Source organism: Harpia harpyja, chromosome 4 (assembly GCF_026419915.1).
Source record: "Harpia harpyja isolate bHarHar1 chromosome 4, bHarHar1 primary haplotype, whole genome shotgun sequence".
NCBI classification, from domain to species: Eukaryota; Metazoa; Chordata; class Aves; order Accipitriformes; family Accipitridae; genus Harpia; species Harpia harpyja.
In genome coordinates this window covers 78,712,396-78,729,356 of record NC_068943.1, presented here as the reverse complement: position 1 = coordinate 78,729,356, position 16,961 = coordinate 78,712,396, and the positions used below count along the sequence as shown (strand labels likewise).

The 16,961-nt window shown below is 42.4% G+C and overlaps 1 protein-coding gene across 4 annotated transcripts in view; it reads left to right on the top strand.

Annotated features, from left to right (window-relative positions):
* The window catches only part of RPS6KA2 (ribosomal protein S6 kinase A2), a 326,295-nt gene that overhangs the window by 282,125 nt on the left and 27,209 nt on the right, over window positions 1-16,961 (top strand). For all 4 annotated transcript variants that reach the window (XM_052784880.1, XM_052784882.1, XM_052784881.1 and 1 more), the window contains 3 exons: window positions 738-840; window positions 5,645-5,775; window positions 7,514-7,639. In XM_052784880.1, the coding sequence (XP_052640840.1) occupies window positions 738-840; window positions 5,645-5,775; window positions 7,514-7,639 (360 nt within the window). The remainder of the gene's footprint in view (window positions 1-737; window positions 841-5,644; window positions 5,776-7,513; window positions 7,640-16,961) is intronic.

The window sequence follows — 16,961 nt, the reverse complement described above, 5'->3', positions numbered from 1 at the left end:
CACACACCTAGCAGTGTTTGCCTGTTACCTATCTTCCTCTCTTCCTTATGTTTTTCCTTGGTTTTGCTCCTCTGCTCAAGCCACGCTTAGCCCTTCAACATGATTCCCCACCCATCCACGGTGCTTCCTTCCTAACATCTTTTCCTGGGAATTTCATCTAATCCCCAGCTGTGAGCCCCTTCCCTTTTACCAGATATGCCAAAAGAACAAGTCTCTTGTGTAGGTTGTGAGGACCAGGTGGCCAGGCCTGTTGCTCTGCTCAGTCTGGCAGAGTATCAAACATATTGCTAGTTCTTGACAAATAATAAAAGCTAAACCAGGCACCGCTTCCTAGCAGTTCTTTGTGCGCATTGCCATCGCTGCGCTGCTGAACTCACCCGTGCACAGTTTCCTGGTGTTACCATTGCATGGTCCAGTCCTGCCCTTAAGATCAGTGAATTTCCAGATGCCTCAGCTGGAATATTGTGCCAGTCTGCGGGGTAGACTTTTACCAGAAAGATCTGCATTTATGTTCTGGATTCCAGTAACTAAAAAGTGTGGGGACCATCCAGGGCACAGGTTTTAAGCCAACCAGTCAAGCAGGAGCCAGAACTTCGAATGCGTCATCCTTCTTTGTCAGTCCTGCAAGGATGGGACTGAGCTGAGAGAGGACACCCTAAACAAAGCGGGGGAGCCTGTCTGCAGGTGCTGAAGGTGTACAGATTATTGTTGATTGTGATCTGTTCTTCTCCTTGTAGAAACTATACAGGAAGGAAATCAAGCCGCCTTTCAAGCCCGCAGTGGGACGGCCAGAAGACACCTTTCATTTTGATCCAGAGTTCACATCTCGGACGCCCACGGGTCAGTAAGGTGGCACATGGGTAATGCATCTTTTCAGTGAGTAAATTCATTCTTCCTTCCCCTCCCCATTCCAACAGGGGTCTAAAAGTCTGATCACCTGTGGGATTACTGGGTTTTGCAATATCCAGCAGAAAGTAAAGGCTGGTTTGCATTTCCAAGAAAAGCAGCTCATAAGCGTTTCACTGACTTCACATTAATTTGTCCTCAGGAAGGACAGATTTCACATTTTTAATAGGAAATTTAACTATTAATTTGCTATTTTATTATTCTTATCATTACTTACATTAGCTGAATTTAACTATTTTAAATTACCTCGGCTTCAAAGAACTTTGCATCTCTGCAAGTTAATATACAATTATATATTCCATAGATGTTTTCTTTAATTACAAAATCCCATAGACTATGGACTGTTGGAAGTTAATACATGGTTAAGAGTAACGAAGAATCATCAAGTTCTCAGACCAGTGGAGTTATGCCAACAGGAACTTTGGCCCACAATATTTGGAAAATCCTTGTAGTGAGAATGTTGTTCCTATAATTTCTATTTCCTAACAGGAATATCACCTTTTGTGCACTATATACATGAAGATGATTGTTGCACAAAACACCATCTTTCCACTCTTCTAGTTGAAAGCAAAAATTTCAGTAACCTCAGAGTGGTAATCCCAGTTATAATGTTGCCTCTTGCTAGATAGGGATAAGCTACATTACATTCCTGCCTGTGATATTCCTGTGTAAAGAAGTACCTATTTATATGTTCTAAAATATAAAAATTTAATTAGCTGTCACTTGTAAAAGACTTTGAAGATGGTAAGCGCTGTAAATACCACATAATATTGCTGTAATAACCAAGTATAAGGTCTCAAGCGTCAACCCTCAAATTGCCCCAGAACTGTTGCAGTGAGAGTCAAAGATCGGAGCTTTCGTTATGAAAACCCCTGCATTATAGCACATGAATCAGAGCTGAGATTTCCTGTAGTTTTCATTCAGGCTTATCATGACCATCAGCCTTTTTCTTAAAACTAGCCCAAAGCTCTATTCAAATCCTGGCTCAAACCTCCTTTCATGGGGTATGAAATAGTGGTATCTACTCAAAATCTTCTATCAGTCTTGGTTCCTAGGTTTTCTGGCAAGCATGTGCCGACTTTCACAAGCTGTAAAAATATTACACTCTGGTTATTCAGCTCCAACTGGAACATCCACCTGCCTCCAGTATATGTTAGTCGTGTTCTGATACTCCTATCCCACTGCATGGAAACAAATGATCTTTGGATACCAAACATTTCACACCTTTGATGTTAGCTTTAATTCAGATTTCAGAGGAACTAATTTCTTTGAAATATTGGAGACTGCGAGTTAGTCTGATCTTGAGAGCAATGCAGGCTGGTGCTGCCCTGGAAAGTCTCAGAGAAGCACTGAGAGTTTGGGTTTCTTTGGAATTTCACACTTCACTGGTTGTAGTGGCATGAAAACCCTTGTACTTCATGCATGTGCTGATGCCCAGGGTAAAATTTTACATTCTACATGCTACTACTGTTGCCTAATTCAATGTGATATCTCATGCCAGACACTGATTTGGAAGGTTTGTCTTGGGGTGGTGGCTGGGGTGGGGAGATGGCCTGCCTCAATTCTGCTTCGTGCTATTATGGAAAGTGGCCTGAGAATCAAATCCTGTAATTTCAAAATGGGTGTGACTGGAAGTGTGAATCCCTTTATGCTTCCAGAGTGATAGAAAAGCTCTGGCAGACTGGCAGCATATTTTGCAGCCCCTGACTGTTGACTGGTTGGGTCAGCCAGAAGGGAAGAGCATCACAAGAGTGTTTAATACTGGTTCATATGGCCGGTGGAATGAAACAAGAACCCTTTTTATTTTTGTTTTTTTCCATCATGACATAGGCACCATACAAACTTACCCTGTTAGTGAGAACGTACCTAGACAGAAAGCACTGTAATAATTCCTGTTTCATGGTGATAATGCAGTCATTGTGTTTAAATGAAGCTGTCAGAAAGATGTTACCAAGGAGGGAGCACAGATACATACAGTCATTTTGGACTCTGTCTATGAATGAGTTCTCCTGCCTGGAAGCAGGTTTATGTCAAAGTTTTGAATCCAGTAACTTTCCAGTCCAGTAATTTGCTGTATCTCAGAAAGTTTCTTTAGCCTGGAGGTTGAAACAGCTTTCTGTGGATTCCTAACCTCAGCTCTGAGTGCACCGAAGATGTGGTTTCCGACATCAATGGTTCACCTCTATGGGTACAGTTTCATATATCACTTTTTCTCAGGGATTCCCTGAGGTGGAGCTGCTTTTTCTGGCTACTTGTTTCCTAAGTCCACCGCTGTGAACCCACATTTCATTTGTGCTGACTCAGCTCCTCACAGGGAGCAGGAGACTGAAGCAATCCAGGTTATAAATGGTGATTTAAACAAACATCAAACCAAAATCATTCTGATGATCCAACTTAGACTTCAGTCCATAAATGTTTTTACTGCTCTAAGTGATGGGGCAGCATGCTGTAACTGGCAGGAATGTCTTGGCTGGCTTTACTGCTGAGAAAAAATATGTAAAATTGCATCTGAAGTATCTAAATTTCCTCCTCTGCAACTAAGATGATAACATTTGCTAACCCCAGTGAAGCATACTGAAGTAAATTACTTAAGATTTATGAAGACTTTGAAAATCCTGCAAAGTTAGATGCTCTAGTGGGACAAATCATTATGACTCACAGGGAGAAAGATAACCATTATACAAGATTGGTGTTTGCAGGTGAGTCTAATTCAGACATGAAATGATTCTGGATTTATCAAGACTAGGAAAATGATTTAGGTTTCATAGCTATCAGTTAATTAACATGATTTAAACATAATTTTGCACTTAACAGAGGTGTTTTAACATTTAATTAGTATGATGGGCATATCAGTTGGTGGTGATGAATATTTAATATTGAACACCAAATAATCAGTAGATCTTCCACAGTGTTCGATAAAGAGATTGGCAGTGAATTATGAAGAAACAGTTATTTTTAAATAGAGATGACCTAGCACTTACATTTTAGAGCCGGATCACAGCTTTTCTGCAGTTCAGGAGTGTTCAGATTTGAATTACTGTCATTCCTTCTTTTAAAACAAACATCGTTTTCTCTTAATTAATCCCTTTTGGAAAATCACTGTTGTATATATGCCATTGTAAGAAGTACCCAGTGATGCAAGAGGTCTGGTGTGATTCATCCATGTATTTGCAAGGAGAGTGCCCATCAATACACTGAGATAAACAAATAGCCCATGTCATTTTACCAAAAGACAAGCTTCTCCACCAACTTTGCAGTGAGGTCTGACTTGCTGTGCTTATTTCTGATTCCTGTCAAAGCTGAGGTGGCTTTGTAATGAGATAGATAATTAGCTGCAGTCTCAGTTTTGTTTATTCCTGAGCAGGTAATTGGTTTTTACCACATTCTGGCTTCAGATGCTCTCTTGAGTTGACCATAGATTTATACAGGGAATGTCCCCACAAGGAAATACATTCTCATGTATTTTCAGGACCTCAAGCAGTACTCAGTCTTCCACACCATTGCACTTCACACTAATGGGTGGTGCTGATGGTGTAGGTAGGTGAGTCAGATATAAGGTCCGCTGGGGATGTATCTTCTTTACTCTAGTGAAACTGGGTTCTTACACACTCATACAAGGAGATGGCTTTCTAAAGCAGGTTTAGCTTTGTAACTTTGCCATGGTAAATCACATGTTGCACTGCAAGAAATGTGAAGGGAGGAGGGGACAGAAAAAAGAACAAATAAAAGGTGAGCAAATTTGGGTACTACAGGTTCTGTAATACTCAGCCAGCTACCCAGCTACCCAGGAAAGGTTTGCAGTGCAACTCTCACTTGCTTGTGAAAATACCTGTGACAAAACATAACTGGGGCAAAAGATCTCTTTAAAGCTTTTCAGAATTTTAAGTGAACTGGAACCCTTCTCGGTTTGGCAGGCTGTTTCTCTCACTGATCAGTGGCGTAGGTACCAGAAACTGCTCTTTAGTTATTTCATTCCAAAGGTAGAACAATTCAGGGCTTTTTTATCTCCAGCTGTTCCTCCCCTGGGTTTGCCATGTCAGGGGAAGGAGTGGGCAGAAAATATCCATGAAGGGTAGTTAAAACACTCCCAGCTATTTTGTTCACCTGAGGACAAGTCAGCCAGCATCTTCGCTGGAATAGGTCCCAGCTCCTAAAGCTACTGCAGAAAGATCCTTATGAGGCTGCAAACCACCACTACTGGAGCATCGTGCTTTTACACCTGCTTCAGGTCCTGTCTTCTCTACATTCTCCTGACCCACACAACATACCACATTACCCAGAAAGCACTTCAGGCTTTGTAATTTCTGTAGTCAAGGTATGCTGCGAAGGACAGCTACAGCATCTGGCAGCTTTTTCCCACTCCTTGGAGAACCTCTGCTAAGCCAAAGGGGTGCCCTGCCCTGAGCCATCCATCTTTCTCCTTGCCTCGCCATCCTGCGCCTTCTCTCTGTGGGTGGACTCCTGGCACAGAATGAACAAGCACTGTGAAAAAAACCTCTGTATCCAAGAGGAGAGATCCTTGCAAACAATACCCCTGTACTGTTCAGATCCAGAGGAAAGGGATGGAGAAGGCACACCACAGCCTTGATATGGAGGTGGATTATATTCACGTGTGTCTGCCAGTTTAGCAGGATCTGCTGTTGACTGGCAGGGGTGACTTTGTCTGTTGCAGGTGCCGTGCTATTACTTTCTGATCTTTTGTGCAGCTCACGAGGCCACTTTCTTCCTTCTCCTACAGATTCCCCGGGTGTTCCTCCAAGTGCCAATGCTCATCATCTTTTCAGAGGGTTCAGCTTCGTTGCTTCTAACTTGGTGCAGGAGCCAGCACAGCAAGAGGTGCACAAAATCACCGTCCATCCAATTGTGCAGGTACTGATGCTGATGTTACACTTCACATCTGGTGGGCAGATACATATGTGCATAGTGTATTTAAACTGCCTCGGCATTCTCACTGGTATTTCACAGCTACCCGGTGTAGGTAGGAGGTGTTTACATGCAACATGTAGGAGGTGGAAAATGAGAATTTTTTCCCAAAGGCTTTTACCTTTAAGTTCACATTCTCCACAGCCTTTACAAAGGAAATAGGAATCGCACCTTACAACAACTGAAATGAAAAGTACTTCTGAATACCTGAAACACTATTCCAGTTGTGCATGCAGGACAGGTAACGAAGTGTTGTTTCTCCAGTGAATGTATGTCATTCTCAACAGTTTTGTCTTGGATTATATGATACAGTCTGTGTTGGCAAAGGGGCTCAATGAACTACTGCTGTAGGCTCCCACAGACACGGAACGCAAGCTCCTGGGTGTGAGAGGCCACCGTGTTCCTGCTGCTATTGCACAAGAGCCTGGGTGTACTCACAACCCAGAGCGGCTTGACGGGGGAATGACACTTGCCAGACACTTCATTCTTTGCTGCCATTCCCCTACAACATGCTCTCCACTTACTGTCTTTTAAACCCAAAATAAATTGCTACAAATGGCTCAATACAGCAGAGGAACAGTGAATTGGGAGAAAGAACTGGGTTGCTCAAAGGTACAGTAAATTTTCCCACAAGGAAAAAGTTCCTCTCCTACCCACAGCCAGAGGTATACATGCCTCAAGGGGAGATGCCCTGCCTGTGGTTTTCATTGTTTTCATCCCTATTTTAATAATTTACAGTGGAATATGTCATATTCTTAAAGATTCTCTTAATGCAACAGGAAGTGAAATGTTACCCAAGCAATTACATCCCAGAAGTTTTATATATATATTCCTGTGGTTTGCTTTGTAAAAATGTATTGAATGTTAACACAGGCATGTCTTATAATTTAGAAGGTTCTGTGTGGACTTTGTTAGTGACATTAACATTTTTAGACAGAGGATCCTAGAGGATTTTTAGAGCTGCTGGTCATTTCTTGAGGCCTGGGATGGAATTTGCAGCAAGGCCTCAGATTTGGGTTTCACCATCTAACCAATCCACCTGCCCAGACATTTTCCAAAGGGCATATGAATCAATGATGCCGTAGTTCATTCTATACCCTTCAATAAATAAAATTAGAAATTTTAAAGTATTTTCCTACTATTTTCACTAGTAGTATATTTTCTTAAATTAGGTTGGCTTAAAATAGTAACTTTTCTCTCACACAGAAATCATAATTAAATGTACCCTGGACAAGACATCCAGTGGTCTAGAGGCACACCGCATATGTGGGGTGTCTGTTTTGAAAACTGTGAAGCTATTAGTAGTTTATGAGTTATCTGGCCCCTCAGTAACTAGGAATAAGTTTCTATTGTCAAGATATGTGGGTTTGTCAGGGGATTTGGGCCCACAGTTTCCTGTGACTTTCTTATAGGAGGTGATTGTCTGCATTCCATAAATAGTTTAGAAAATCACTGCTATTTTGCCACTACTTCTACATGGACAACTCCGTCTTCCAGACTGGAAAAAGGTAAAAAAGGGAGGGGGGACACACTTGTTTAAGTAAAGAGCTTCAGGTTTTTTTAATTGGACTTAGAAAAACTGCTAAGGACAAGAGAGCTCTGTGGAGTTTATTAAGACGAGGCTAGTCCTTGCTTTTACATAGCCATGTCCTGATTACCTTGTTTCTTTTGTCTTTCCCTATAGCAGTTACATGGGAACAACATTCACTTTACAGATGGATACGAGATCAAGGAGGACATCGGAATTGGCTCCTATTCAGTGTGCAAGAGATGTGTTCATAAAGCTACAGAAACAGAGTTTGCAGTGAAGGTAAGAAAGCCTTCTGGTAGATGCCAGAAATGTGGTTGAGACTGCTCTGCCAGCCCGGGCAGCACTGCGGTCAGTGGGTGTTTTGTTGGCTTATTGCTTGTTGGCAGGTGTTGCTTGGTTTTTTTTCCTCTTTTGGAAGATGACAGGTTTCATGGTAAGCCTTACATTATTTCTCACACCTTAATCTCATCAAGTTAAATTCCTGGATGGGAAATACCTTTACAGTCTTGCATGGAAATCCTGCTAATCATTTCAGCCATGCTCCTTGCAAACTAGATAAGATTTTTAACAGATCCTACACTGAATCATCATAAATAAACAAAATAACATATAAAATGATTGCAAAGTTGAAATAGCATTTTGTTCTTCTTTCTCAAGTTATTTAGTTCTGACTTTTTTTATTGTAATTAGACAGATTTGTCAGTGAAAACCATGATCACCTTCAAAAACTTAGATTTCCTTTTGCCTCCTTGACATTTAACACCAACATGCTACACAAAGGAGCAAAAGGCAATCTTCAGCGGAGATTTAAAAGATTAATTCAGTGGAATTTAGTTGGATATTAAAGACAAGTCAGTGAACTTCAGACTTGGTAAAGCAACACTACATAAAACAGCATCACCACAGCTGCAGAGGCCAGGAGGCTGCTAGGATGTAGGTATGAGGGAACCTTTTCCGATAGGGAAGAATTTCAGTAGAACTGCTTTGGAAGGTCATGCTCAGAGGACTAAGTTGCAATCTCTATTAAATGCTGTTGAATAAACAGTATGCAGCTATTACAGAGGGCAGAACAGACCAATGTATGTGGCAAGTGGTTGTGAGGTTATGGCTCAGAGGAAGAGTTCCAAACATTCAATTTTCTTTAACAAAAAGGTGTAGCAATTAAAGCACTCATATGTTAGAAAAGTATTTCATGTTTTTGTTCTTGTACCAAAAAGAGACAAGATTGGATTAATGAGGAATTAGTATAATGAATGTGAAAAGACACAGACAGTTAAGTCAGATCCTTTCACTCTGTATGTCCTTATGGGAACAGATTGCTTAAATGAGCATAAGACAAAAAGTAGCTCCTTGAAATTAGTACATAGAGAAATGTATTTACCAAACTTGCAGTAAATGAGGGATTCTAGCCAATTGCCACTCTACTTCTCTGATTTTAAAATTTTTGAAAAGTTATGTAAACTTAGCTTATGAATGAGATGGTATCTTTGCTATTAAATGAGATGATGAGAGCTTACAAAAGTGATCCAAACTGCAGTCCATGAGATAAATGAGCTGCAGGTAGTCAATAGAATAATATTAAACCTTTTATTCAGTCTTATTTTCCATTACAAAACTGGTGATAATGCAGTATCCATGAGTGTCCATGAAAGATTTGGTGTCTTCCCATGGTAGCCACAAAAATCTGGAAACCACTAATAACTGACAATCTGTTGATGTCACTGTTCAAATAATGGTTGATTTTTCTAGGCTACACCATAATTAGGAGCATGGACCTACCAGCAGGTCTGCGGGCTGAAATGGAAAAATTAGATTTTTCCAGTGTCCGGGTCATTTTTCAACAGATGGCATTATGTATAGTAGGTATGGGTTCTGTGTAATTAAATTACATCTGTGATGAACAAAATGTATGTTAAATTAAAGTAATATCTTTAATATTTTATTTATATCAAGTATTGCTGACAGTTTTATCAGTGTAATACAGCCAGTGTGAAACCAAAATAGAAAGACCTCGGTCCCCAAAGATGTCTGAGTGCCTGAATCCAAGAGGGTCCGGCACCTACTCAGCAGCTGGGGGTTTGGAGTACTTCGGAGGATCCAGAGCAAACTCAACACCTGGAGACAGCCAAAACTCCAGAAGAGTTTAACACTTTGATTGCTAGGTTTACACTCTTTCCCATTTTTATTAATATTTTCTCTTTTTATTCCTTTCTTCCTCCACTTCTTACAACTCTTTTCTTGTCATGCCAATATGTCTTGATTTTGCCTGCCAGTTTAGGCAACATGCACAGCATCTCAGTTTCTGACACAGTGTGAGTGAAATGCGTAGCACAGATTTGGGGTTGGAGACGGTTGGTGGGTTTCTGTTTGTACTGTCTTTCCAGCACATTGAGTGCTGCCTTGTTGATTATTTTTCCTACCAATATATTCATTTTACTTTCCTTTCAATTTTATTTTTATTTCATGTGAAGATTATATCATTTTGTTATCAAAGTATCTCACTTTCATAAAGATTGCAGAATGCCACCCATTTCAAGTAATTAGATAGCACAGGAGTTGCAACTGATATTATCATAATTATAGATCGGTCCCTTTTGACATGCATCCTTTAACTCTCTCTATAAAAATCACTGTAATTAGACTCTTTTGATTTCTTTCAGTAAGTATAATTTTCTCAGTGCTCCCTAATACATAACATTCACAGGAAAAAATATCTGCAGTGATAGTTTTTATGATAGGCAGCAGCCCCATTTGCCTGGCACCACCTCATTAAAAGCTCCTTCTAAGATGAACTGCCAACACGTCAGAGAGCATCATCCCGTTTCCCCAGGGGAAGCTGGTTATAGCAAAGGAGTTGAGGAGATGACATGGTGGCATCACTGTGGGAAGACACACTTCATGTCACTGGGTAAAGAATCCCCGCATGGAGACTGCCACTCACCAGGACTTATTTACTATTGCTGTGTAGTGCTACACTGAGACCACAGAGTACCGAGCCAGAGTAACTTCAGCCAGAGCTACAGCCAGAAAATCCACCCAGAAAAACAAAACCTTTCCTAGCCCAGAAGCAGAATATGTTTATTAAAATGCAAAACATCTCATTCCTTTTCCTTTTGCTGGCCATCTGTGACTGATTGGAGGCCATCTTACAGAGATAATTACATGTCTAGCAGTGCAAAGAAGTTCTTTGCTGGTGTTGTAAAAGCACTTGAACAGATCTGGAATTTCACTCATTTCAAAGTTCAGTGAGACTAGGCACGTCACTCACTGCTGTGCTTTTGGAAGTCTCCCTAGACACCTCTGCACCTGCAGATGTCTAACTGCCTTTGTAAATCTAATCACTGAACCTGCAGAAGAAGAGAATTTTCTTACAACCTATTCCCTCTTCTTCCATGTCATCTGTAAAAATGAAATGCTAGTAATAAACTCTAAGTCTATTTTAGATGTGCCCTCAGGCTCCTAAATGCAATATTTAAGAATTCAGGCTTATATCTCCACTTCTGAGAGCATTTCAATACCATGCAATAGAAAACCTTGTAGACAGACAGATTTCCTGCAAACTGAGTCTACCCTGAAACGAGTAGCCACCTACCTGGGTCAGTGCAGGTAGATGTTGGTTTAGCAAGTCCTTGTATCATATTCTACTGTATGTACATACTCTGAGGTACTTTTAAAATTTTACTCTTAGGCTTCCTTTCCATCTCATTCCCAAGTGAAAAAAAGTATGAAGTTATGAAATACAAGTAAGTGTATTGTTCATTCTTCTGAATGCTTTATAAGACTCTGGTAGAAAGAAGAGAGATGGGGAAAAAAAGAGTGTTTCTCCTCTGACGGACCTCTAACATGTTGGAGATTCTTCTGCTAGAATATTGATCATCCTGACTACAGCAGGCATAATAATTTTTAGTAGCAAAGGGAACTGCCATCATCAATCACAGTTACAAGCTTCACGAGGGTGTAAATGTAACAGTGAGGTCAGAAGCAAAGGAAAATCAGATGAAACTATTTCAGTCACATCAGTATCTAGAGAAAATAAGTCAATTAAGTAAAAGAATGATGCTAGAGCAGATGGGTGGGATTTCTGTGGATGGAAGAAAGTCTGCAATGGAAGCCTAAACAGATTAAGAGCTCTCGTTTGGAAAACAAAGGAAATGCTACAGTTCAGAGTTCTTGGTGAATCAGATTTTTCAAAGCCTGTCAGAGATTCAATACAATTAGAGTATTCCAAAAGTTTTTCTTTACTTAAAACCATTGCGCTGGTTTCAAGCTTGGACCCCTACTTGTAGTGAGGCTTTCAAGCTGGATTTCAGATGTGCTTCTTACTGATGCCAGATTCAGTAGTTTTGCAAAGGACCTGATTGCATCCCACTTTTTCTAAAGATTTCTCTATTTAGATTGACTCCTTACCCTCAGGAGAGATTACTGGTGGATAATAGCCAAGTAGAAACTGCTGCTGCTGTGGCCTATTCTACCCCCAGTACAGTAACTGCCCCAAACATTGCAGAGGCGGGTGGCATAGGTGCCACCTTCAGCAGCTTGATGCCAACTGTTTTCTTCTCCAGGTCAAAAGAGTATCTAACTGGTTATGTCTTATGGATTTTTAGTCCTTCCATGCTGTTAGAGCGAACCACTGGGTAAAAGGACAGGGTATACATTTCTCCCTCCCTTGAAGGGGAAAAACATACAGTAGAGATAGTCCTGAATGACAAGTCCAATTTTGCAGATGCCAATATTAAAGTGGAATTTGGATCAGGAAACACATGTGAACTGCATGACTTTTTCCTATCTCTGTAATGCACTAACCAACTATTTGGCTCCAAATGTTCTACAGCTGTGAGCAAAGCCAAATTTTGCAGTCTATGTCTGCCTCTGGGATACAGGTTAGTTTATGCTAGAGTCCTAGTAAATCCTACAGTTCATATATAATTATGGTAATTACAAAGCACTGAAAGTGCATCTATCTTGGCATATTTTGGTATGTGCAGACTGGGGAGAAGGTGCCTTTTAATTAGCTATAAAAATGCAATACCAGCAGAGAAGTGATGTCAACATGCTATCAACAAATAGAAGTCAGTAACTTGTGAGAGCTGTTTTTAGCAGGCCTGTGTAATCAGAGTTGCTATATACCTCTATTTATTTGCTAATAACAGTGACATAGTTACCAAAAGCTGTATGAATTCCACAGTTGTTTCATAATTTCTTTAAACTTCGTTTTCCTCTTCCATTGATGTTCTCAGTCTTGGTTTGGTTGGGTTTAGGTGGTTGGTGTAAGTAGATACAATATCATGCTAATCTGAAGGCAGGAGGTTACACAGTGGCATTTAGTTGGCTCTACAACATTTTCTCCATAATCTATATTATGTTTATGTCAGGAGTTTAGTGCTGAATGCAGAAAGCGTGAATAACACAAAAAAAAGGCAGTCTTCTAAGATTGAGTGCAGCGTGGTGCGCTCTTTTGCAATTCTTTTATAGAAAATAGGAATCCCAAACACATGTAGCTTTATTTACTGAAACAGGAAGAGGAAAAAAAAAAGAAGAAAAAAAATCAGTCCAAAGGTCATCAAATCTCCTTGACAGTTAAGGTGTCTGTAGCTCTAGAGACATTTGCCGAGATTTGTTTCTCCTGAACCAGGGAAAGTCACTAAAGTGATTTTCCTCTAAAGTGAAATTTTCAAGGGAGGGTTTGTGTCTATTTTTGTCTGTCTGGGAGGTACCTAGTGTCTGGTGAAACACTGATAAATATGTCAGTATTTTAATAGGCAACTCAGTGGAAAGTTTACTGGATAACCTCAGATTTCTTGGCCCTGAGCCTACCAGCTTGTCAAAACCAGCAGGTACCCATCCACGGCTGTGATGGGTTAACCCTGGCTGGATGCCAGGTGCCCACCAGAGCTGTTCTATCACTCCCCCTCCTTCTTCACTGGACAGGGGAGAGAAAAATATAACAAAGAGCTTGTGGGTCGAGATAAGGATAGGAGAGATCACTCACCAATTACCGTCACGGGCAAAACAGACTCAGTTTGGGGAAAAATTAACTTGATTTATTACAAATCAACCGGAGTAGGGTAATGAGAAATAAAACCAAATCTCAGAACACCTTCCCTCCACCCCTCCCTTCTTCCCGGGCACAACTTCACTCCCGGATTCTCTACCACCCCCCCCCAGCGGCACAGGGGGACGGGGATGGGGTTTACGGTCAGTTCATCACACGTTATTTTCTGCCGCTTCATCCCCCTCAGGGGGAGGACTCATCACACTCTTCCCCTGCTCCAGCGTGGGGTCCCACCCACGGGAGACAGTCCTCCACGAACTTCTCCAACGTGGGTCCTTCCCACGGGCTGCAGTTCTTCACGAACTGCTCCAGCATGGGTCCTTTCCACGGTGTGCAGTCCTTCAGGCACAGACTGCTCCAGCGTGGGCCCCCCACGGGGTCACAAGTCCTGCCAGAAAACCTGCTCCGTGGGCTCCTCTCTCCACAGATCCGCAGGTCCTGCCAGGAACCTGCTCCAGCGTGGGGTTCCCACGGGGTCACAGCCTCCTTCGGGAACCCACCTGCTCCGGCGTGGGGTCCTCCCCGGGCTGCAGGTGGATATCTGCTCCACCGTGGACCTCCATGGACTGCAGGGGGACAGCCTGCCTCACCATGGTCTTCACCACAGGCTGCAGGGGAATCTCTGCTCCGGCGCCTGGAGCATCTCCTCCCCCTCCTTCTTCACTGACCTTGGTGTCCGCAGAGTTGTTTCTCTTACATGTTCTCACTCCTCTCTCCGGCTGCTGAATACCGCCGTCCCAACTTTTTTTCCTTCTTAAAAATGTTATCACAGAGGCGTTACCACTATCGCTGATTGGCTCGGCCTTGGCCGGCGGCGGGTCTGTCTTAGAGCCGGCTGGTATGGGCTCTGTCGAACACAGGGGAAGCTTCCAGCAGCTTCTTACAGAAGCCACCCCTGTAACCCCACCCGCTACCAAAACCTTGCCACACAAAACCAATACAACGGCTCACCCAACCTTCCCTCCCTCTGCCTGCACCAGAACATGGTGCAGGGCTCGGGCCCCAGGGTATGTGCAAAGATCTCCAGGTCGGAGCCACAGGTAAATGCATCCCCTTTAAATTTAGCTTTGAAATTTAGCAGAAGTTACCGGCTGCTGGAGCAGAGCAGTAACAGGGAGAGGGTGGGCTGAATGGGTGTGGATCAGATGCTGAGGTCCTGTCTCAGTTCTCGTTCAATCTCTAGTCATGCAAACGCCTCTTGACTCTGCTGGGTGGCTGTCACAGTAAGTTTTGTATGGATGAGAGTCAGGTTCTCTCACACCTCACACTAAGGGGGGGGGGGGGGCGGAAATGGCATCAGGAAGAATATAATGTGATGTAAAAAGACCTCATTAAAAAGCCTGTTACCCATCTGAAGGGAAATGGAAGTGATAACTGTGCTTGCATAAGCCTCTAACTGTCCTTGCTCTTCCCCAAGATGGCTTATCAAATTATCTATGAAGAGCATATCTCTTGCCTCTGTGAGATCATATTGATGATTCTGAAAGATACTTTCCAATATTTTATTGAGAAAATGTCTCTGACTGCAGTCTCCCCCAAAAATTTTCACTCCTGTTTGCTTTCGTTCCCTGAATGACATGTAATGAAGCTGTTCAGTATACTCAACTAATTTGTAGGATGGAAATACAATGATTTGAATACCAGCATCAGACAATGCATAAATGTGTTGCTAGTGCAGTTAAACGTTTATTAATAAAATTGAAAAACAATTCTATAGATTTCTGTCTTAGTAACATGCTTGCATATAAGTAAGTGAGTTTTGCCTGTGGTACCTTGAGGGTAGGAAGGCTCTACAGAGGGATCTGGACAGGCTGGATCGATGGGCTGAGGCCAATCGTATGAAGTTCAACAAGGCCAAGTGCCGGGTCCTGCACTTGGGTCACAGCGACCCCATGCAGCGCTACAGGCTTGGGGAAGAGTGGCTGGAAAGCTGCCCGGCAGAGAAAGACCTGGGGATGCTGGTTGACAGCCGGCTCAATATGAGCCAGCAGTGTGCCCAGGTGGCCAAGAAGGCCAACGGCATCCTGGCCTGTGTCAGAAATAGTGTGGCCAGCAGGAGCAGGGAGGTGGTTGTTCCCCTCTACTCGGCACTGGTGAGGCTGCACCTCGAGTCCTGTGTTCAGTGTTGGGCCCCTCACTACAGGAAAGACATTGAGTTGCTGGAGCGTGTTCAGAGAAGGGCAACCAAGTTGGTGAGGGGCCTGGAGCACAAGTCTTATGAGGAGCGGCTGAGGGAACTGGGGCTGTTTAGTCTGGAGAAGAGGAGGCTGAGGGGAGACCTTATCGCTCTCTACAACTACCTGAAAGGGGCTTGTAGTGAGGTGGGTGTTGATCCCTTCTGTCAAGTAACTAGTGATAGGATGAGAGGAAATGGCCTCAAGTTGTGGCAGGGGAGGTTTAGATTGGATATTAGGAAAAATTTCTTTACTGAAAGGGTTGTCAGGCATTGGAACAGGCTGCCCAGGGAAGTGGTTGAGTCACCATCCCTGGAGGTATTCAAAAAGCGCATAGACAAGGCACTTCAGGGCATGGTTGATGGTTGGACTTGATGATCTTGAAGGTCTTTTCCAACCTAAATTATTCTGTGATTCTATGATTCTACCTGGGTAGGACTACTAAACACTGTGGGACCATGTGCTATTTTGGTGTCCATGGTTTAAGATAGAATATAAACAAATTAGAGAAAATCTATAGCAGAAAATATGCAAGAATTACAAGGCAAGCTCTATTAAGAGAGCTACAAATATATGTGATGTGAGACAGACGAGTCCAGTGGGATGCGCTGAAAATCTATAAATATCTCTAAGGTGATATAAATGATGGATGACAACCATTTGGCTGCTAAAGACAGCAAGACAAGACAGAACGTCTTGTAGCTAAAAAAGGGAGTTTCAGAAAAAAACGTCTGATGGTGAGAGCAGTCGGTAAAACAGACTCTTCAAGGAGATGACCGAGATGTCCTGACGCACACACGCAAAGAAGTTGGATCTGTCATATTAGTGGACATGTGGCCTTACACAATGCAGGGTCAGAGGTGTAAGACCCCTGCTTACCTTGATAAGCTACAAAGAACGCATACCATGTTTCCCATGAAATTTGTTTATAAAGCTGGGATTCAGGAAATCCTGTTGTCCGGACACTTCAGTAAAAGCTGTTTTTCACTGTCTGAAGGATACTTAAGCTGGTAGTGTGGCACCAGATTCAGTAGGCTATAGGGTGCCATGTAGGAGATACAGGCTTCAGAGCAGATTCAGGCACAAATCTCTGTGCTGCTTTGGGTTTGCATAGGAGGGCTGTTTTCCAGAGCACTCTGCAAAGAAACCAGCATGAAGAGCCCTAGATTACAACTGGGGTCCATGGTGCATACAGTAAGAGTGCTTACAAACAGCATGGACCGGTGTCCTCTAGATATGATGGAAAGAGAAGATTATTTACAGTAAAATGGATGAAGTAGCAAAGGAGTGGTGGAGAAAGTTGTCTATGAGGATCTTATGTCTGATCTGTGAGAGTATTTTTGAAGGCTTTCTTGGTTTTCCCATTTCGAACAAC